General features: G+C 44.8%; 1 protein-coding gene across 2 annotated transcripts in view; it reads left to right on the forward strand.

Moving 5' to 3' along the window:
• Positions 1-22,153, forward strand: part of OTUD7B (OTU deubiquitinase 7B) — a 479,130-nt gene that overhangs the window by 172,816 nt on the left and 284,161 nt on the right. For both annotated transcript variants that reach the window (XM_086945375.1, XM_086945374.1), the window contains one exon: positions 8,222-8,392. In XM_086945375.1, coding sequence (XP_086801501.1) covers positions 8,222-8,392 — 171 coding nt within the window. The remainder of the gene's footprint in view (positions 1-8,221; positions 8,393-22,153) is intronic.

The following is a 22,153-nucleotide window of genomic DNA, read 5'->3' on the forward strand; positions in this document are numbered from 1 at the left end:
GCGGCATGGTGAAGAGAATGTTAAAAACATCTCGATCAGAAGGTTAAATGGAGTATAAGTATCAACAAAGAAGACTAGCTATATATGACTTTATGAGTTAGACTCTGACTAGTTTTGTCAGTTGGCACCTTATAGGTGTGTTCATGAAGCCCTCACCCACCTGAGAGGGAAGACGACGCCACAGGTACACGGCAGGCTCTGATCAGAAAGGCTGGTCAACCCCTTGTCGCTTCAATCCAGGAAGCAATGGCTGCTAATTCACAGCGTATGCATGAGAAGGGAATCCCCCTCTCACACCTAGAAAAACACCTTAGCGAGTGTAACACATAGTCTGTATTACACTAATCCACCATTTTTAACTTGCACCAGCACTCTTTTAATAGGTCCTGAGGAAAGCCAGATTAATCCTAAGGCACTGGCTGAAACCTGTCGACCAATAATGGATGTAGGAGGTCGTAACTCACCACCAAACATCCTCTTGCCTTATTTTAACCGCTGACGGCGGCCCAGTTATTAAGGCTTAATTTACCCTCGGGTACTGGGACCTCTGCCAAGCCGTTTTAACTATCACTTCACAAAACCCCAACACTGCACTCAGTAATATACCAGCTCCGCTGTAATCAGGCGTTGTAGCACACCCGGGACACATTAGGTGTTACTGGGTGGGCCCGATGATGAAGCATGTCACCATCTAGGTTGGTGGGTGAGGGCTTCATGAACACACTTATAAGGTGCCAACTGACTGAACTAGTCATAGTCTAACTCATAAAGTCATATATAGCTAGTCTTCTTTGTTGATACATATAATCCCGCGGGGACAAGGACTAGCTATCTAGTCCTCTCTCTCTCTCTCTCTTGATACGTCTATAAATGGAGTATAAGCCATTCCCTGCCATAAAGTGGACAGGGGAGGATGGCGAGCTGAAAGAGAAAGGTTATTACAGGAAATTAACAAAGCAATGTAGGACAAAAGTCCAATACTAAACAAAAATAATAAAGCTCATCATAATAATATGAATACCTAACAGTATCAATAATCACAGATACGATTAAAAGACAATAATGCCACAAATGGAAAGGTGTATCTAGCTGTGTCAGGAGCAGCGACAAAAGAGGAAGATGGGAGTATGCACTGTCGTATGATGTTTTTAATGTTCTATATATTGTGATGTATTAACATTCTTTAAAGGGCCTCATGTTGGAGCAGCAAATAGAAGTATTTGCATAATGGTAGACTCTGGTCTTGTAATGAAATTGTGGACCTCATCTCAAAAAGGCAGACTACTGTTATTAGAGTCTAGCTGTATTCTGTTCTAGAACAATTTAGTTCGTGATGTAATACTTCAAAGTGACTGTGAGGAGTGCATTAAATGAATAATGCATAATGTTAGCCTCCATGTCTTAAATGAAATCCAGATTCACTTGCCATTTAATTTGGAGAATCGCTATTGATAGTTATAGTCGCAACAAGCAATGTGTGTTTCTAAAATCTTCCTTCAGGTCTTCTTGTGAAGGATCCTTTTCAGAAGTTAATGGTGGATCAATCATCTTTTAACACTGTGCGATTAAAAGACTTGTCACAGTCACTTATTAAAAATAGATGGGGCGCTTCAGCCATAATCTTCCCCTCCAATGATCGGTTTTACATATATAACAGTTGTCATTTGAAATCCTCCTCTCTGATTTCAGGAGATGGCTTTAGATTTTCACGTCACCCAGGAGATAATCCTTGTTCTTTTCTCTCAGGATTTGCTTTGGTTCTGGAGGGAGGCGTTGAGGGGAGAATATTTTACAGTTTCACTATGACAGGTTTCTTGTGCTCGTTTATAGTGATTGTCAATGTAACAACAGTCTTCACTATTATTTCTACGAAAAACTTGTAAAAATATGATTGCCTACTGAATTTTATTTTACATATTTCTATGAGTGAAATCTTTGACATAGCACGGAGCTAAGGATTAGTTACCCCTTGCAATGCCAGGGAAAGCTCTAATCTGAGAGCATTAAAGCACCCTCCATCAGAGCTAACGGAGCAGCTGTCCCTTTCCTAACCATGGCGTTGTTATCCATGAAATCTGCAGAGCAGCGACCTGGACTGCTCCCTGCAAACAGCTTCTGAGGCAGATAGGAGGCTCCTAATCAGTTTGTGCAATCTCTGTTTCACTGTACAGTTTCTCTCCATTATCTCCTTGTACACTGAAGGGGTTGAAGTTGCGTGGGAAGAAGCAGTTACACGAACTATGAATTCTCTTAATCCATAAAACCTCCAGATTTTCGGATGCGGTTGGCAAACTCGGTTGCACATAGCACTCCCATTTTCATGGGCGGGTTCCATGGATAGTGACTGCTGCAGACAGTGAGTGAATCTGCAAAGGCTGCCAGATAACATTTCGGAGAGCTACATATGCACTGCAGTCAATTTTTTTGTTAATACCCATTTGAGGAAATGCATTCAGATTCCTAGCTTATCGACTACTTCAAGTACTACACTTTTGGTGACATGAAGGTGGCCATTGGTTTTGCTGATATACAACTAGACCATTATTTAGTTTGTGCGTTGTTTTACGATAATGTTCTTTAAGGGAGTTAGTTTTCATATTCTATCAAATATTCTAACTTTCTTGATGCCCCCACCTCTGTTTGTTGGGGCATCAAATATTCTAACTTTCTTGATGCCCCCACCTCTGTTTGTTGGGGCTGTCCATTTTTTAGTGGTTAGACTTGTTCAGCCAGTATTTAGGCAATGGACGGTAACTGAAAAACGGTGTTTTCCTTCTTTTCTAATCCCTTTTGCTTCAACATATGCGACTGATTTGGTTTATTTATGTTTCCTTAGCTGTGATCTTTTGATTGATACTAATTACGATCGGACTTTAAGTACTGATGTAGTGAGTTGATCATTTGCAGTCAAAACAATTGTTTTCTTTTTGTGAACGGTGTCCAAATAATTTTACTGTCTTTCCTTCGTACTTTAATAGCATTTGCAATCCAATAGGTCTCACATTTATGAGAGTTTGTTATTGGCATTGTAAATGACAATGCCTTTTATTTTTGTGTTGTTTTTAAAACAGATAAATAAAAGGCATTGTCATTTACAATGCCATTAGCTTAAACTCTCGAAAATTTGAGACCTATTACATTGCAATTGCGTGCTTTCAAAATAAAAAAAAGCATTAGGAGAGAGTGTGTCCTGCCTGCAATAAAAGGCAGGACAAAACTATATGAGAAAATAGTGCTTGGAGGCTGTAATTAAAGCCTACCGAGCAACACCACCACATAACAGGGGGTATCGCCATGGGAGGTTACAAAATGAGGCAAGGCGGTACTAAGAAGGAACTACTAAGCCTTTTGACCAATGAACAGCCACAGTTTAAAGTGGACAATGATGCAAGCCATTAACCAATGTGGGTGGAGCTTCAAGTCCCTACCTCATTACAGCCTGCCTCAAAGAGCAGCACATATGCTGCCAAGTCTTGACCTAAACATCTTTAGGGAACCCATAGTTTGTAGTTCCTGTCCGATTTTTATCCACAATAATTTAGCATTTTCTAAAATATCTACTGTACAAAAAGATATTCATGTTCATTTTTACAGGTTTCCCACAAGTATACGGTTGCTTTTGTCTTTTAACCCCTCCCATGTTGGTGACGAATCCCAGCAGTCACGTCCCGCGGTGGGCGTGTGCTGATGACGGCTGGGGTTCGTCACGGCCCGCCGTGTTCTTTTGTTTACCGCACAGCGGTAAAATCGCGGCCGCAGCGAAGGGGTTAAATTTTTGGGTGGTTTCTTTTGAGGTGAATGTATTACAAATTCTTGAATTTTTAAATGTGTTAAATTACAAAGTTCAGCAGAAAGCCGATTTTTGCAAAGGGGCACTTGCCTCTTCCTCTGGAATTGCCATGCCCCTGAAATCACTGAAATCATGTTGTTGCTTTTCTATGAAAGGAGACCATTCCAATATATGGCTGAGAGCCATGATAGATGGGTTAATTAAAATTAAGAAACATAAGATAATTCAAGTTGCATAAACCTTGAAAAAGTGAGAAAGCTGTCTATTAAGTGCTTGATGGTGATCAGTATGATGGCTGCTTTGGGCAGCATCGAGGAGGTGAGAGATAATGAGCAGCCAAAAATCATGGGTAGCTGGATGGTTACAGAATTCATTGGGGTATGTGGGAAGAAAACAACTTGCCTAGGTTTAAATTGGGGACAAGGGATTAGGGAATGGAAACCTGCAATCCCATGGAGTTCACCTTACAAAATAAATAAAAAAGTTCCCCCTATGGTTTGCAGTGGAAGGACCCAAATCACCCATTCAGAACAATAAAGACTGTTCCGCTGGGGGGGGGGGGGCAAATACAAAAATAGGAAGAAAAGCTATTGAAACAGGAGCAGAGAAGTGAGATAGATCACAAAGTCATTGATACATAAGCAACCGGCTGACTAAATTCCAATTTTATGTATATTGGAACCAATAGATCTGGCCAACAGAGCCCTAAAGCTGTTTGTAGCTAGCGCCTAAAGCAAGAACTCAATTAAGCTATCAGCGCGTCAATATGTAGAGCAACATTGGCAAAGCTTGTAGGCCTCGCCTTTTCAACCTATTGGCTTTGACAGTGCTTCAAGCTGATTCTGTGCAGCATCAGTAAAAAACGAGTTGTTTTTTGTTGATGTTCACCATCAACAAAGAGGAGGGAAAAAAAAGAGAAAGTACTATTATGCGGGCACCTCTGGAAGCTTTCGACGTGCACATGCAGGATGATGTATGCCCACAGAAGTCACCCTTTGTGTGCCTCCCTAAAGAATGAAGTCGGAACCAATTTTCTTTTATTTACTGATCTGTGGTGGTGGGGGCTGTGTGGATCAATTAATTAAAAAACATTATTTTGCTTGGTCAAATACATTTTTAAAATTCGCAACTGCCTGGCACCTTATGCAAGCTGCCAGGACATCCCAAAACCTTTAAAATATTTTAAGTGAAAAGGATCTCGTGTGGAGCGGGAGGAATGATTGAGCTGGTGTGAGGTAAGCAATGGGACGTGGATGGGTAGGTGAAATAAAACAATAATAGTATTAAAATTAATGGTTGGAAGCTAAAACAGTATAAGCAGCAAATGAGGTAGTCCTGTGGGGGAAACGGGAACAGTATGAAGTGCGCAGGACTTGGTATTTGGGTGTGGAGCAGCACATAAGAGATGAGGAAAACACTTGCACTTCAATGGAGTGCTTAAAAAAAAGAAAAAGTAGTTCCCTGAATGTGAGCCCTGAAAGAATACAAGTCATCCAATCATATTGGTGGTAACGAGACTTTGCTGAATGCAAGGACAAACACATGAAGATGAAAGAAAGCCATTGAATAAGAACCAACCAAATTAGAGTGACAAAGTCATCCAAAGCTAAGCAATAGGCTGTAAGCCCACTGTAAATTTTAGGTATGGCCAACAAGAGGCTTTTGCCTACAGACAGCTAAGAGCTGTCTGGTAGGTGAGATCTTAAAAGGGAAACCATTAATTGCTCACATATTTACTTCCAATGATGTGTAGTGTGAGGGGAAGACATTTGTGAAAAATCGTAAATATGTTGCAATAATACATAACTGCACAGTTTCATTGTGCCAAAGGCTTATTCATGGTTAAAATTTAAAACCATGTGAAATTCCAGCCTTTCTGTATGCATTGATAATTATATAGTGCAAACCTAGCAAGGAAACAACGATTTGAATTGTCTTTACATGCGTGACGGTTGTGCTATTAATCCTGATTATGATCAAGTTCGGCACAAATGCTTGTTTTTGTCTGTAATACTTTGTGATAACCTTAGATGATCGGACAATCTCTTGAAACATATCACCGTCGGTTGTTTGTGGACATATGGTCACAGGATTTGCAGTGTTGAGTTGTTTGAGTGATGATTTAACTGAAATGTAGGAATGGGTATGCAAAAACTGCATTTCTACAGAAGGAACATCGGGTTTCTTTATTCTGAGCCCTAATACTTTTATTTTTCGGAAATAATGCACCATTTTATTATGTGTTTATTTTATTCTGTATTCTAAAGTAATAGGAGAGATTAAGGCAATTGCTGTTTTTTATTTCTATTCATTCAATGGTTTGCTACTCAATCAGTAATTGTGAGTAAATCTATTCTCTAAATTTTCTGTTTAGCTGAATTGTCCATGATGTGCTGTTTGCTGTAAATTAAAGGCCATAAAGTACTGCACGGTACAAAAGGGGGTGGAGATTGACGGAGCATCTGAATCAATCTAACACTCACACCCAGTCAAAAGATCTGGGTTTAATCCATCACCGTTCTTTAGCCCACTCTGCCACCCCAGTTCAGACATGGCTATATGCAAATCAGTCTGACCCTGTGCCTCATGGGAACAGTCCAGCCCGAACTGCCAAGCCATGTCTTCCCTGGACCGGAAACAAGCTTCCGAGGACCGGTTTCTGGCATTCCAGCGTCTTCAGCCCGGCTTGCTTGAATCCAGTGGCAAAGTGAGCAAGGGACTCACGTCTGAGCATACCCTGCCACACTTCTGGCGGCCAAAAGCAGTACAAAAGGGGGTGGAGATGGACGGAGCATCTGAATCAATCAAACACTCACACCCAGTCAAAAGATCTGGGTTTAATCCATCACCGAATCCAGTGGCAAAGTGCCACTGGATTCAAGGAAGCCGGGCTGAAGACGGCTGGAATGCCAGAAACCGGTCCTCGAAGCTTTTTTCCGGTCCAGGGAAGACATGGCTTGGCAGTTCGGGCTGGACTGTTCCCATGAGGCACAGGGTCAGACTGATTTGCATACAGCCATGTCTGAACTGGGGTGGCAGAGTGGGCTAAAGAACAGTGATGGATTAAACCCAGATCTTTTGACTGGGTGTGAGTGTTAGATTGATTCGTATGCTCTGTCCATCACCACCCCCTTTTGTACCGCATAAAGTACTGCACGGCATAATTTATTCATAGAATTTGTTGTCCTGTTAAGATATGAACATTAGTTCATCTTAAAACACAGGTTTTCCAAAAATGTGCCCTTTTCGTAACCTGTGTCATAAAAAATTTAGTGGTTTAACTATAACATTTTGTTTCAATGTTTTGATTTGTTTTGTGTGATACCTCGAAATTGTTGATTGATTGATTGGAATTTGAAAAGCAGGGGAGGTACTTTTTTTTTCTTGGTGGGATGCGCTGGTCCCTCTTTACATGTAAAAGTATTAATTATTGCATAGGCTTCTGAATCTGGTGTGTTCACTTCTTGAAACCCTTTCCAAAATAATATTTGCCTTGATCCCCAATTCCACACATTGAAAGAGGCATGTTATTAAAGACCTGGGAGGATTTTTGGAGTGTATAGACGCGAACAGCTGTAATGATATGTTTCACTATACTAATTCAACACTATTCCTCTATGTGTCCGGAGTAGCATGCTACTCGCCAAAAAGCGCTTAGACGCATCATCAGGGTTAGTAAGCGGTATACAAATGCAATTACAATACATTACAATAATATCTATATCCACACCAGTGCACAGGTCTACCTCTTTTATTGAAGGAAGCGCAAGCCCAGAGTGAAATTTTGCCTGAAGTATCAAAATGGTGATGCTCGACCTTCTGTGTCCTTCTGACTGCTGCATTTACCAGGCCACTAACTGCTTTACCGATGTAGTGTTGGCTAAATCTCAAAATGAAATGTGTATTTTTCCAATTCTCCCTTTTCTCAGGGAATGATCTTCTACTTCCTTTGAAGTGGCTATTATACCCATCCTTAGCCAAATATATCAAAGACCTAGTTAGAATGATCACCATTATATATTTGTGACTGCTACGCCTGTTTCCTCATTGTTCAAGACAAAAAACCTGCTCTTCTGGGTCACTATTGTATGTGGCCTACTGTCGCAACATATCAGTCTATGAAGGGATCACCAAGATAGTTTTGTAAAACATTATAGCACCCCCACTAGATGTATTGGATCCTACGTCCGATATCTTCTTCCGCTATGCTATTGCTACTTTGAAACTGCTTCCTTCTACCCATTAAAAGTATTTACAAAAGCAGAGCAAAAGTGTTTCTCTCTTTATGACCATTTCCTACCTACTGAAAAGCAGCGTAGAGCACCTCCAGCTATAGAAACCAGCATTAAATGAGTTCTTTTTTTGTGACCACAGTGTCATTATCCACGCTTTCAACTTGTTGATCTAATTGTCTCTCATTTGTTACACTAGGAAAGAACTGGGATCCCAGCGCTGCCCGAAGCGATTTTGAACAACTCAAACAGGTGAATGCCGGGACGCTTCCACTTCCATTCAATGACGGACGTACCTTCAAACTCCCTGAAAAAGATACCATGCGAACTGTGCGACCGCCACTGCAGAGGCAGCATGATATTGTGCAAGGTATGACGCCACAATGGATCTGCTTTTGTCTTACTGATAATCAAAATAAAAATGTCAAAAGACAGGGAAATTCTTGTATGGTTGTATTGACAATATAAGAATTAATAAACTGTCTGTGACCCTCTTTTTAAGGTTACAAGAGTGACTGTTTACTTGTCAAGGAATTATGAGAGGCGTAAATCAAAGTGTCTATTTCCCTCCTTAAAGAGCTTTAAATATTTATTTTACCAGTCCTATGAATTCCAAGTTAATAAAAAAAGAAAAGGAATACCTTCACAGGCTTTGAAGTTACTGCAAGGTTTAAATTTCTGTTAGGGAATTCTTTGAGCCTATCTTTATTTATGCGTTGAATTTGGAGAGTGGGAGAGAGACACTTCCACTTGTTCCGCTTTTTGAATTGTATAATAAATGCAGTAATAAATATTTTTTTATAGCTTTTGTATTGGTCCATTGGTTTGGTTTGGTTTGTATATTTTCTTGCAAGAGCAAATGTTACAATTTCGTCATATAAAATCATGATAAGTGACTTTTACTATTAACTTGATATGGGGTGTTCGAGGAGTCCGAAAAAGATTTGTACAGAAATGGAAATTATCCTTTTCTTTCTTTTACTCCTCTCATTTTGCCAAAACAGGAATGGCTGACGGAAGATCATTTAAAATTGTTCCAAGAGGAAATTGCAGCTCTCTTGGCCAAGGGAGCTAAAGAAAGGGTCCCAGTTTCAGAAGTAGGCAGTGGCTGTTATTCCCGCTACTTTCTGATTCTAGAGAAGAACGAAGAACGAAGGACTAAAGCCCATGCTAGATCTTTAGACTGTCAAATCTCTTCCTCAAGGAGAAATTCGAAATGCTCACTCTGGCTCATGTCTTGTCTGCCCTAGACCAAGAAGACTGGATGGTAGCGTTGGACCTGCAGGATGCATATTTTCACATCCCTATCCTGCTGGGCCACAGACGTTACCTGTGGTTCAAGGTAGGCTGCAAGCACTTTCAGTTTACTGGGCTCCCCTTTGGCCTTTCTAGTGTCCCTTGGGTGTTCACCAAGGTGATGGCGATGGTCGCAGCTCATCTGCGCAGGTCAGGGGGTGTCAGTCTTCCCCTACCTCGACGACTTGCTGTTGAAGAAGTCCTCGCCCCAGGCAGTCGTTTCCCACCTTCAGACTATGGCGAATCTCCAGCATTCGCTGGGGTTTCTCTATAAATGTGCCAAAGTCACACCTGACTCCTTAGACGCTCCCTTCCATCAGAGCAGTTCTGGACGCAGTGCAGTTCCGGGCCTATCCTCCCCAGCAGCGAGTCCAGGATATTCATGCTATGAGTCCAATGTTTCAGCCTCTATCCTGGATTTCGGTGAGACTGACTCTGAGGCGGTTGGGCCTCATGGCCTCTTGCATCCTGTTGGTGAAGCATGCCAAGTGGCGTATGCGGGCTCTGCAGTGGGAACTAAAGTTCCAATGGGCACAGCATTAGGGAAATCTCACCAACATGGTCCAGATCTCGGAAGGAACTGCAAGAGATATGCAGTGGTGGTTGACTAACTCCGATCGGGTCAGTGGAAGACCCCTCTCTCTTCCCCAACCAGATCTCAGTTGTGACGGATGCGTTACTTCTGGGATGGGGCCGCCATCTGGTAGAGGTGGAGATCAGGGGGCACTGGTCTCCGGCGGAGACGGGGCTCCACATAAATTTATTGGAGCCCCGGCGATTCGATTGGAATAGAAGACATTTCTTGCCTCTGTCAAGGGGAAGCTTCTGCATGTGTTCATGGACAACACCACTGCCATGTGATACTGCAACAAGCAAGGTGTGGTGAGGTCGTTGAACCTTTATAGAGATGCTCTGCGTCTCTGGACATGACTGGAACAGCAGTGCATAACCCTGGTGGTTCAACACCTGGCAGGTTCTCTGAACGCCAGGGTGGACGACCTCAGCCGCCGATGCCTAGCGGATTACGAATGGCGTCTTCAGTCGAAGATTGCGCAAGGTCTCTTTCAGCAGTGGGGAGAAACTTGGTTAGATTTGTTTGACTCCGAAGAGAAAGTGCAGTGTCAGCAGTACTGCACGCTGGAGTTTCCAAGGGCGCTATTGCTCGGCGACACCTTTCGTCACGAGTGGAGCTCAGGCCTACTGTACGCCTTTCTGCCCATACCACTCCTGCCCAGGGTTCTGAAGAAGATCAGGAAAGACAGTGCCCAAGTCATCCTTGTGGCTCCGGATTTGTTGAGGAGAGTCTGGTATCCAGAGCTTCTGAGAATGAGTGTGATCCTCCGATCAGGCTGCCCCTTCAAGAGGATCTTCTGTTGCAACAGCAGGCGAGGGTTCTCCACCCCGAACCTGTCATCTCTGCGCCTCCATGCGTGGAGATTGAGCGGCAGCAGTTCATAGCTTTTGACTTCCTCCTGAAGTCTGTAACGTTGTTCTGGCGGCCAGGCAGCCCTCCACCAAAACGGGGTATGCCCTAAAAGGGCTGGCTCACCTGTTCCCACCTAAGCTCTTTGTGATGCCACAGTGGGACCTTAATTTGGTCCTCACCTACCTCATGTGTGCTCCATTTGAGCCTCTGTACAATTGTCACCTCCGGCTGTTGACCATCAAAACCGGCTTCTAGTGGCAATTACATAGGCCTGGAGGGTGAGTGAGTTGCAGGCAGTATCTTGTTCGCCTACTTATCTTATGTCCTTTCCTGACAAGGTGGTGCTTCGCACTAGGGCTTCTTTTTGCCAAACGTTGTGACCCCCATTCCATTTGGGTCAGTCCATCACTTTGCCCACTTTCTTTGCTCCATCGCATACCTCTAAAGATAGAGCGTCTGTACCATCTGGAACTAAAAAGAGCGTTTTCGTTCTACCTTGACTGCACTAAAGAGTTCCAGGTGACTATCAACTCTTTGTGGCGTATGTGGGAGCGAAGAAGGGAAGGCAGTGCAGAAAAGGACAATTTCACGCTGGGTTGTTCTCTGTATCAAGATCTGCTACGGCCTGGCGAAGAAGAAGCCCCCTGAGGGATTAAGGACCCATTCCACCAGAGGAAGCGCTGCGACTACGTCCTTTACTCTGGGTAGCCCTATGTAAGGCATATGTAAAGCTGCAACTTGGTGCCTCGTTACATACATTTGCAAAACACTATTGTTTGGACGCTCAGGTCCACAGGGACGGGCATTTTGCTCGCTTGGTCCTGCAGGACTTCCTAGTTTAGCTAATTGGTCCACAGCCCACCGCTGGATGGTATGGCATGGGTATCTAATTCAAAGGTAAGGAATCTGCAGGTAAAAGTCTCTTTCAGATGAACAGTTTACTTGCCTTCAGTAACGCATTATCTGGTAGAGACTCTAGCTGCAAATTCCTTACAACCCCCACCCATGCCTCCCTGCTTTGCGGACTAATGGTCTAACCTAGTGTCAGGGACTGTCCGGGACTATTTGGGAACACAGTCAGGGAATTGGGCAAGGACTGGGAACTGGGTAGAAAACGTACACAGAAAGAGGAGTACAGCGCTGCCCAGGATCATACAGGGAGTTAGAGGAGAAAAAGGGATCCTAGGGGGAAGCCTGTACAAGTGAACAAGATGGATAATACTCAAAGGAAGAACCTCACAAGGCAATTTAGGATTCAGACTAACTACACCCAGGACAGACGTGCAAGACATATATATATATAATACAACTTTAACAATAAAGGGGAGTGCGGGGTAAAGCACTCAGGAGCTCCACATTGTAAGACTGAAGCTCAGTAAGTTTTTCACCCACAATTGCTGTTACAGACACTGACTGCAAATACTCACATATAGGATATGCATGCAAATGAAGCTTATATCTATGGTGATGTTATAAATGCAACTCAAAGCCAATACTCACAGTGAACAAGAAACACCACCTAGGTAGACACCTGTGCCCACGGATCCTGGCGATCAAACAGGAACACATAAAACAGTAACAGCAAGGGGGTAGAACTAAACACAAGCACAATAGACAACGAGCTAGCAAGGCGGAGTGCTTGACAGGAAAGGAAGGATATCACAGGGCACATTTGGCAAAAAGGTAACAAACATACAAGGCAACAGAAGCAAGACAGCAGAATAGAAAGGCAGAAAACTAGAACTGGAACAAAGGAAATGGGAAAAAAGGCAGGGACTGGAAAGGGATATACAGAAGGGGAGGCTACAAGTGTATACTAGAAAAATGCAGGTTAAGGAATCAAGAAAACAAAGTAGCATAGAAGGCCCTGCTGGGGCAGGAACAAGAATGAGTTAAAGCTCAGGAGTCTAGGTAGCACTGCAGGCAGTGCTGGTTCAGGAAAAGGGAATAACTATAGCTCAGGAGTCTAGGTAGCACTGCAGGCAGTGCTGGTTCAGGAACAGGGAATTACTATAGCTAAGGAGTCAAGGTAGCATTGCAAGCAGTGCTGGTTCAGGAACAGGGAATTACTATAGCTAAGGAGTCAAGGTAGCACTGCAGGCAGTGCTAGTTCAGGAACAGGGAATTAGCTACAGCTCAGGAAACAAGGAGTCAAGAGAGCACTGTATAAAGTGCAAATCGGGCACAAGAAATTGCTGAAGCCCAGGAACAAAGAAGAACTATAGCTCAGGAACTCAGGAAAGAAGAGCACTGCAGGCAATGCTAATTCAGGTACAAGGAATAGCTATAGCTCAGGAACTCAGGAAACACAGTAGCACTGCAAGCAGTGCTAATTCAGGAGAAGGGAAACTGCTGCAGTTCAGGAACAAGGAATACGAAGGCCCAGGGGTCAAGGTAGCACTGCTGGCAGTGCTAATTCAGGAACAAGGAAAACAGCAGCAGGTCAGGAACAAGGCATAACTAAAGCTCAGGAAACACTCGAAACAATAGCAAAAGCACAGGGAGCACTGGAAATAAGTATCGGTCTCACCGATAAACAGCTACAATGACCAACCTTGGCCTGAAGAGAGCTGGGGCTTAAAAGAGCTCACAGTAATCATGCATCAGGTGTGAGCAGGCTAGCAGCAGCCAGCCACAGGTGAGCTGAATTCCTCCACCCACCCTTGGCCTGCAGGGGTGGAGACAAAGCAGTGAGCAGGGAATTCTGGGTAATGGAGTTTCAGGTATGAGTAGGCTGGTTTCAAGTATAAGCAGGCTGGCTTTCACAAAACCCGGCATGGGTTGAGAATGGATGTCAGTTCCCAATAAGTGTTCAAATGGCTGGAAGTCAGGATATACTTGCAGGGGAGGGTCTGGAAGCTTGTTAGAAGACTGGAAATTCCCACTATGTGCCCCCCTGGTGGTGGGTACGAGGGCGCACGGAGCGAATCGTGACACCTAGGCTCATTTCCCCTTTTCAAAGCTCTAGTTTAGCACTTGACGTCAGTAACTTCGTGGCTCTACAGTAATGGCGTAACAAAAATGAAAAGTACTGACATTCGCGCACTTGGGTAGTGCCTATATAGGCACTGCAACGCCATAATCCACGCTGCCGACACGGACGACATCACATGGAGCGGAATGGAGCCACCCGACACCTCGAGCAAGGGGTATTGCTCAGCAAAAGTTTGCGGAACCATTCTGATGCCTGGTAATTCAAAGGCAAGGAATCTGCAGCTAGATAGTCTCTACCAGATAATGCTTTACCGAAGATAAGTAATTTGTTCGTTTTGCAGTGTGAATCTTTTCTGGATTTCCATGTTGTACATTATTCCTCCATCTAGTTGTCTAAAATAGTCTCTATTTTTATTTTTGCATAGGCATTGCCGATTATTCAGCCATTTGGTGCTTTGTCTCTCCTTATGTGATGTCAAAAATATGCCCCGGAAACGCCATGACACACTTCGATTTTCCGATTAATTTTTCCGCTATTAGATATGGAAGGAAGGGAGAGAGCCCTGGAGTCGTGGGGAGAAAATACACTGCAATGCATAAGTTTCTTTTTCATTGAAAAGACCGAAAAACTGTTGAGACGAAGTGCGCAATCTGTCTCCTGAAGGACGACATTTTTGAGAACTGTGCAGCATGTGCAGAGTTTTTGACAAAAACTATCAGGGCAAGAAAAAATAGAGGTGGGCACATTATATCATGGCAGCCCCACAGGAAAGACAGGACACCTTAGAGAGACCTTGCAGTCATGACGAGGCATACCTGAGGAAACAGAGGAGGCACAAGGAGAAGAATAGGAAATCGAGGAGTTTGTCGAGGTCAAACCAGAATGAACACATAAGAAGACGCCAAGAGATGGAGAGACCAAACAGAGGGTAAATCCAAACTGACTTTCTGAATCCAATCTGGAAGACCAGCAACAACATCGAAGGTTTCGAATCCGTAGACCAAAGCAAGGCTGAAAGAGCTACACTGGGCCAAGGATAAGCACACTGCTGAAGGCTAACCTGAAACCAAGTCTTGTTCTCGAAAGAGGATCAAGGACTTGGGAGGCACAAAAGCGCATCTGGGTGGAGTGGCACGATACCAGACCTGAAGACTGTCTCAACTCAGACGTTGAAGAGTGGTTTAATGCTGGCTCAGAACATGCATACATAAAAAAGCAGCTTGACGATGATGCTGAAAATTGTCTCAACATCGAAAAAGGGAAATAAGGAAGCAGAACTTGAAGTAGAATAGAAATCACATAGTAGAGAGAAAGAAGAGGCATCTTGGCTAAACTGTAAGCCATCATCTCGAAAAAGAGAGAGTTCAACAACTATGCGGCAGTACCTTTCAAACAGGAACCAGATAAACATAAGAGGTAAGAGACTGAGGTACTGGACCATCCACTGACCCCAGAACCTCTTGGGAGATGGAGGAAGATATTATCAAATTTGAAGAGGAGGAACACCAGCTCCAGGAGCAAGAATACTCGCTGATTGAGGAATCAATTAAAGGCAGGCAGGACCTGTACATAGACTCGCCAGATGAAAAGTTAGACTCTCACCTATGTAGACCTTCGCCACCAGATGGCTTTACCGCATACAGTGAGGTCATTAAAGGGGCGCCTGATTCTTATAGGGTGCAATTGTAAGAGAAGCAGATGGAAGCACTCTTCCTCCTAGATTAGAAGAGGAACACATTCCTCCCCATGCTAATCAGCATCCTGCACCAGAGAGGCTTTCAAGGAGCCCTTTGCAATTAAAGCTATAAACCTGAGTGTCGAAAAGAAATACTGGTTTTCCACCAAAGACACCCCCTTACATCCGGGACGAGCTGCCAGCTGACTAATAGTTACAATGGTCTGCAAGAGCAATTAACCCTACTTCAACAGGCCCCCGACAGGCAAGTAAAGCAGGAGGAAGTACATGGTGGTGAGAAAAATGGGGAAGTCTCAGGCAGCACAATAGCGTGCAGATAACTCAAGCACCCTGCTTAGCTGGTACACCTATTGACCGTGGAATGAAATGGAAGAACTTGTGCAACAACTACCAGAAGGTTTCCAGAAGCGGGCAAGACAATTTCTAACACCTACTTCAAGTTTCTATTAGATATAGCAGGCACGGTCAGTAAGCAACTATACACCGTTCTCATCTTGCGCATATGAGATTGGTTTAGAATCTCCAGACTCAAACAAGAGGTTCAATCCGCAGTGATAAACATGCCCTTCACTGTAAACAGCCTGATTGGAGAAACAGTAGATGAAGCGCTACAGTCCTTGAAGAAAGGTCATTGTACAAGAGGCCACTCTTAGGGAGCAAACTCCTACACAAGTCACAAGTAGGAGGAAGGATCAGAGAGTGCCAAGAGGAATGGGGAAAGATCATCTCCAACAAATGTGTACTAAATATCATAAGGCATGGTTATAGCATAGAATTGGTGAGCAAGTCTCCCAATATACTTTCAAAGAAAAAGGGATTAAAGAGGGAGGAACACCACCACCTACAGCAGGAGATAACAGACTTGTTAAGCAAGGAAGCTATAGAGCTTATAGCACCAAGGATAAAAACTAGGTAATTTACTCCAATGTAATACTGCCATTGCCAAACAACCCAAAGCATTTTTGTTTCCTGTAGCCAATGCTAAAGAATTAAAAAAAAAAAGCCATAAACATTTCTAAAAGCTCTAACTCAAATGCTCCGAGACCTATTGCACTGTGTGAGGGTGAGGGGTTGAGGGTGAGTGAGGGTGAGTGAGGGTGAGTGAGGGTGAGGGTGGGTGAGGGTGAGTGAGGGGTTGAGGGTGAGTGAGGGTGAGGGGTTGAGGGTGAGTGAGAGTGAGTGAGAGTGAGGGTGAGTGAGGGTGAGTGAGGGTGAGTGAGGGTGAGTGAGGGTGAGTGAGGGTGAGTGAGGGTGAGTGAGAGTGAGTGAGGGTGAGGGTGAGTGAGGGTGAGGGTGAGTGAGGGTGAGTGAGGGTGAGTGAGGGTGAGGGTGAGTGAGGGTGAGGGTGAGTGAGGGTGAGGGTGAGTGAGGGTGAGGGTGAGTGAGGGTGAGTGAGGGTGAGGGTGAGTGAGGGTGAGGGGTTGATGTTGAGGGGTTGAGGGTGAGTGAGGGTGAGTGAGGGGTTGAGGGTGAGTGAGGGTGAGGGTGAGTTAGGGTGAGGGGTTGAGGGTGAGTGAGGGTGAGGGTGAGGGGTTGAGGGTGAGTGAGGATGAGTGAGAGTGAGGGTGAGTGAGGGGTTGAGGGTGAGTGAGGGTGAGTGAGAGTGAGGGTGAGGGGTTGAGGGTGAGTGAGGGTGAGTGAGGGTGAGGGTGAGTGAGGGGTTGAGGGTGAGTGAGGGTGAGGGGTTGAGGGTGAGTGAGGGTGAGGGGGAGTGAGGAGTGAGAGTGAGGGTGAGTGAGGGGTTGAGGGTGAGGGGTTGAGGGTGAGTGAGGGTGAGGGTGAGGGGTTGAGGGTGAGTGAGGAGTTGAGGGTGAGGGTGAGTGAAGGGCGCCAAAGGGATTGGGGGGATGGGGCACCAACGCAGGCAGCCACAGAAGACCCGGCGTAAGGGGTAAGTGGTAGGAAAAAGGGGTCGGCAGAGTAAAGGAATTGGTAAGACAAGAATATCCTGCACAAGTATATAAATAAGTCCAGACAGGCCACTCTGGATGCACACCTTCCCTCTCGCACGGCGCATGCTCATAGAGACAAGAAGCCGGACATGTAGGGGAAAGGTTTTGTGCACTCCCGGGGTGGGTACCGATCGTGAGCATTTCTTTAAGTAGGGAGGAGGGAGGAAGCATGTCATGGTCCAAGAGGGCAATTAAGGGGTCTAGCAGCAAGGAATGTCCCACGCGGCCTCCCGTCCTCCAGCCGAGCAGGAAGTGGGCCGGGCACAACAACCGAGGCGCTGGGAACAATATGATGGGGAAACAGGGGGGCTTCCTCTCACCCCAGGAGCAGGGCCGGCTCTATTACAGAAGAAGTGCTGAGCACTTGACTGACTCCTGCCATGCATGCCTTCGCGCCCGGGCTGCGTTGCCAAGGGGGAGGCGGTTGCTGGGGTGTAGCGGGGACGGACATGGAAGCGATGCCTTGGGAGGTACCGATCCGTGACCACGGAGGGGCCCGTGGAGGGGACACGGAGCGCTGTCCTGGCAAATCCGCAGTGAGGGCTCAATATACAGTACTGGCGAGCCTGAAAGAACAGAGCGCGATCACTGATAATTAAATAAAGCCGGCCTATTAAGCTTATTAGGGGACAGAGCCAGTGAGGAGCGCACCATGCAGGGAGAGATAAGACAGCCGATGCCTTGGGAGGTACCGATCCGTGACCACGGAGGGGCCCGTGGAGGGGACACGGAGCGCTGTCCTGGCAAATCCGCAGTGAGGGCTCAATATACAGTACCGGCGAGCCTGAAAGAACAGAGCGCGATCACTGATAATTAAATAAAGCCGGCCTATTAAGCTTATTAGGGGACAGAGCCAGTGAGGAGCGCACCATGCAGGGAGAGATAAGACAGGGAGGAAATGTACATACGGAGAAGTATCTGCAGCAGCGAGCCGGCGAGAGAAAAGGCAACAGTGAAGGAGAAAAACACAAGAGGCAGGAGAGAAAGAAAACAAGACGGACGGACGGAAGAGAGGGGAGGGGGGAGGAGAAATGCGACACGGCGGGAAGGGGAGGGGGCGGAGCGGGTTAAATTAAACAAACAAACAAGACGGACGGACGGAGGAGAGGGGAGGGGGGAGGAGAAATGCGACACGGCGGGAAGGGGAGGGGGCGGAGCGGGTAAACAAACACTGACGTGCACGCGCTTTTAAGCTCAATGCGCATGCGCATTGAGCTTAAAAGTCACGGGCACTGCAAGGAGTCGCCACGATTCCTTGCAGTGTGGATAAAGAGCGGATAAGTCCCAATACTCTCGCCTTGCTCGATGCGCATGCGCATCGACAGGCGAGACCTAATAATTTACTCCAATGTAATACTGCCATTGCCAAACAACCCATTAAGACCAATGCTGGATATAAGAACACTCAACAGATAAATCACTCAGTTTCTAGATGTTCTTTGTATTTCTAATATTTCACCTAAAGGTAAATTCTTTTTATGGATGTATGGCTTTTAATATATTGTAATTTGGACTTCAATTAAAAAATAAAAAGATGTAGGCCAAGGAAACACGGACGATGTTGTCATCTTCAGATTAATTTTTCTTTTTCTTTTGCAACTATAATATCTCTTTTTTCTGCTCGTGCTGATTTCTTCCTGGTGAAGGTGGGTGGGCCGCATGTGAATTTTTGGGATTCAAAAAAAGAAAGATTCATCTGACACCACTGTGTTTCCTTGGCGGACATATTTTAATTTTTTTAATTGAAGTCCAAATTACAATACATTTAAAGCCATACATCCATAAAAAGAATTTACCTTTAGGCGAAATATTAGAAATACAAAGATTAATAAATAGCACAAAAAACGCTGAGAAGTCATGAACAGATGAAAAAGACAGACAGACAAGAATACTTTAAGCCTTTTTACAACAAGCATAAAACAGTGTCCACTCCCAATCCTAATCGAAGTATGTGGCGCACATTTTTTAAAACTTCCCAAGACCCCCTACTCGTAAAGCATAAGTGTGTTCACTTCTTTTAACCGCTTTCATCTTGTGGGCCCACTCATGGACAGAGTGAATAAGATCAGTACGCCATCTTTGCAACAAAAGTGATCTGGCTACTGCCATTGTAATGTATAAACATTTTACATTTTAGAGAGGGAAAGAGGGGTTCGGTAAAGTTGCCATTTACTAAAGAACAACGTCCTTCGCCAATTCGCACCTCTTAACGTACTGAAATTAAGTTTATTAATAACCGACCACATACTGGCGGAAATCTGACATCACAAAATAAGGGACAAAGCACAAAATGGCTGAAGGATCGACTACGCCTACATAAAAAAAAAATATTTTCAATGCAATATGGCTCGCATTTACGAGAGTTTGAGCTATTGGCATTGTAAATGACAATGCCTTTTATTTATACGTTTTTTAAAAAAACCTATAAATAAAGGGCATTGTCATTTACAATGCCAACAAAATGCGAGACCTATTGCATTGTAAATGCGTTATGAGAGAGCGTGTCTTGCCTTTACCTGCCGGCAAGAGCAGGCAGGACAAAGCTCTTTGCGAAAATAGTGCTTGGAGGGCGTAATTTAAGCCTACCAAGCAACAACACACTTAACTGGGGATGTCCTCATGGGAGGTTACAAAATGGGAAAAGGTGGTACTAAAGATGGTCTACTAAGTCTATTGATGAATGAAAAGCCACAATATACAGTGACAGTGCCACAAGCCAATAAAAAAACTGGGCGAAGAGTGGGCTTAGCTACATACCTTAATACAACATGCCTTGCTGAGCAGGCATGCGCTGCCCAGGCTCGACCTAAACAAGCATTGGAAATGCAATAGGTCTCGCAGTAGTAAAGTTTGAGCTATAGGTGTTATTTATTTTTTTGTTTTTTATTTATGTGTTGTTTTTTCTAAATAGCTAAATTAATAGCTTTCTTCTTTACAAAGGCAATAGTTATAATTTTTGTAAATGTGACACCTCTAGCATTTGTAAAGCAACATGTTTTGTATTAACGGGACTTATATGTGACTTATATGTATTGATATAAAAAAAATCAATGGCTTTAAAAAAAAATTCATAATTAATACGTAAAGAAAATGGATTTTATTTTATATTGCCAATAGCTTAAAGTTTATTAAATATATTTAGTGTATATGCTGTGGTTGCGCTGAGTGAGGGTGAGGGTGAGTGAGGGGTTGAGGGTGAGTGAGGGTGAGGGGTTGAGGGTGAGTAAGGGTGAGTGAGGGTGAGTGAGGGTGAGTGAGGGTGAGGGTGGGTGAGGGGTTGAGGGTGAGTGAGGGTGAGGGGTTGAGGGTGAGTGAGGGTGAGGGTGAGTGAGGATGAGGTGTTGAGGGTGAGTGAGGGTGAGGGTGAGTGAGGGTGAGGGTGAGTGAGGGGTTGAGGGTGAGTGAGGGGTTGAGGGTGAGTGAGGGTGAGGGGTTGAGGGTGAGTGAGGGTGAGGGGTTGAGGGTGAGTGAGGGTGAGGGTGGGTGAGGGTGGGTGAGGGGTTGAGGGTGAGTGAGGGTGAGGGTGATTGAGGGTGAGGGATTGAGGGTGAGGGGTTGAGGGTGAGTGAGGGTGAGGGTGAGTGAGGGTGAGGGGTTGAGGGTGAGTGAGGGTGAGGGTGAGTGAGGGTGAGGGTGAGGGTGAGTGAGGGTGAGTGTGAGTGAGGGTGAGGGTGAGGGTGAGTGAGGGTGAGTGTGAGTGAGGGTGAGTGAGGGTAAATCCAATGGGAACACTTTGTTAAACATAATTTAACTGTTAGCAGAGGCCGGGAGACACAATTATTCGATATTCGTACACATATAAACACGACCTACTATATTAAAAATGTGTTTTATGGTTTGCAGTCCACGTCAAAGCTTCTCGGACTGCAATTGTGGTATTTTTCAGAAGTGGAGGCAGCCCCGCTCCACAGCTAGATATTTGATGCGATCACGCACAGTGCGTGGCCATGGCTGATTTTTACGGCGGCACAGAGTTATGAAATGAGCGAGGAGGGGTGTTCACAACATAGATATGGTTCATTCCTTTGTGATCGAAGCAGGGCCCTCCTACGCATCCGTGTTGGACTTCGAGAAGTAACATCCCTCCTACACACGGCGTTGAAAAGAGCCCGGATTCCTGCGAGCCAAAAATGTGACCCCGAATGGTCCCGGGAAACGAAAAGCGCCCGAGTCTAATGCGCCTGAAAGCCTGTAACATGCACACTAATTCCAGCCTGTTTTACCAGTCTGAATCTAGGAATATTAACATTTCCTCTTTTACAGAAGCTCGCTCATCATAAGGTGTAAAGAGTTTTCATTACAATCCTTAATGCGCACGTGTGAGTAAGCATTCTGCAGTGACATAATGCATCTCATTTTAGGTGAGATAATGAGAAGAAAGTTTATTTGATGAGGTCTTCGTCAAAAAAAGGACACAAACTGAAATGGGAGGTATTAAGAATGAAAAAGAAAATAAACCCTGGATCTCAAACTGGGAGGACGTCTCAAATTGTCCGGGTGACATACAGAAGACGGTCCACTCTTGCAAATAGTTGCTAGACCTTTCCTTAGGAGTTCAGATTTTTACTAATCCTGTAGGCTCATACCTATACTCCGATTGCAAAACGCTCCATTTAAAGATGGCTTGGTGTACAGGCTGCTTTATATCACCGAAAATTCTCTGCTGGTTTTCACAATAAAAGGAAACAGCTGATAACGTCCAACCCCAGAGAAAATAATCAGAGTTTTCAAAGGGAGGGCTGCATGGGATCGTGGGCGGCCGTGTTGGGCCGGCTGCAGCAGAAGCAGACCCCAAACAAGCCGTGCCCCCCCTCCTATTTATACCG

This window comes from Lissotriton vulgaris, chromosome 12 (assembly GCF_964263255.1).
Source record: "Lissotriton vulgaris chromosome 12, aLisVul1.2, whole genome shotgun sequence".
In the NCBI taxonomy this organism is placed as follows: domain Eukaryota; kingdom Metazoa; phylum Chordata; class Amphibia; order Caudata; family Salamandridae; genus Lissotriton; species Lissotriton vulgaris.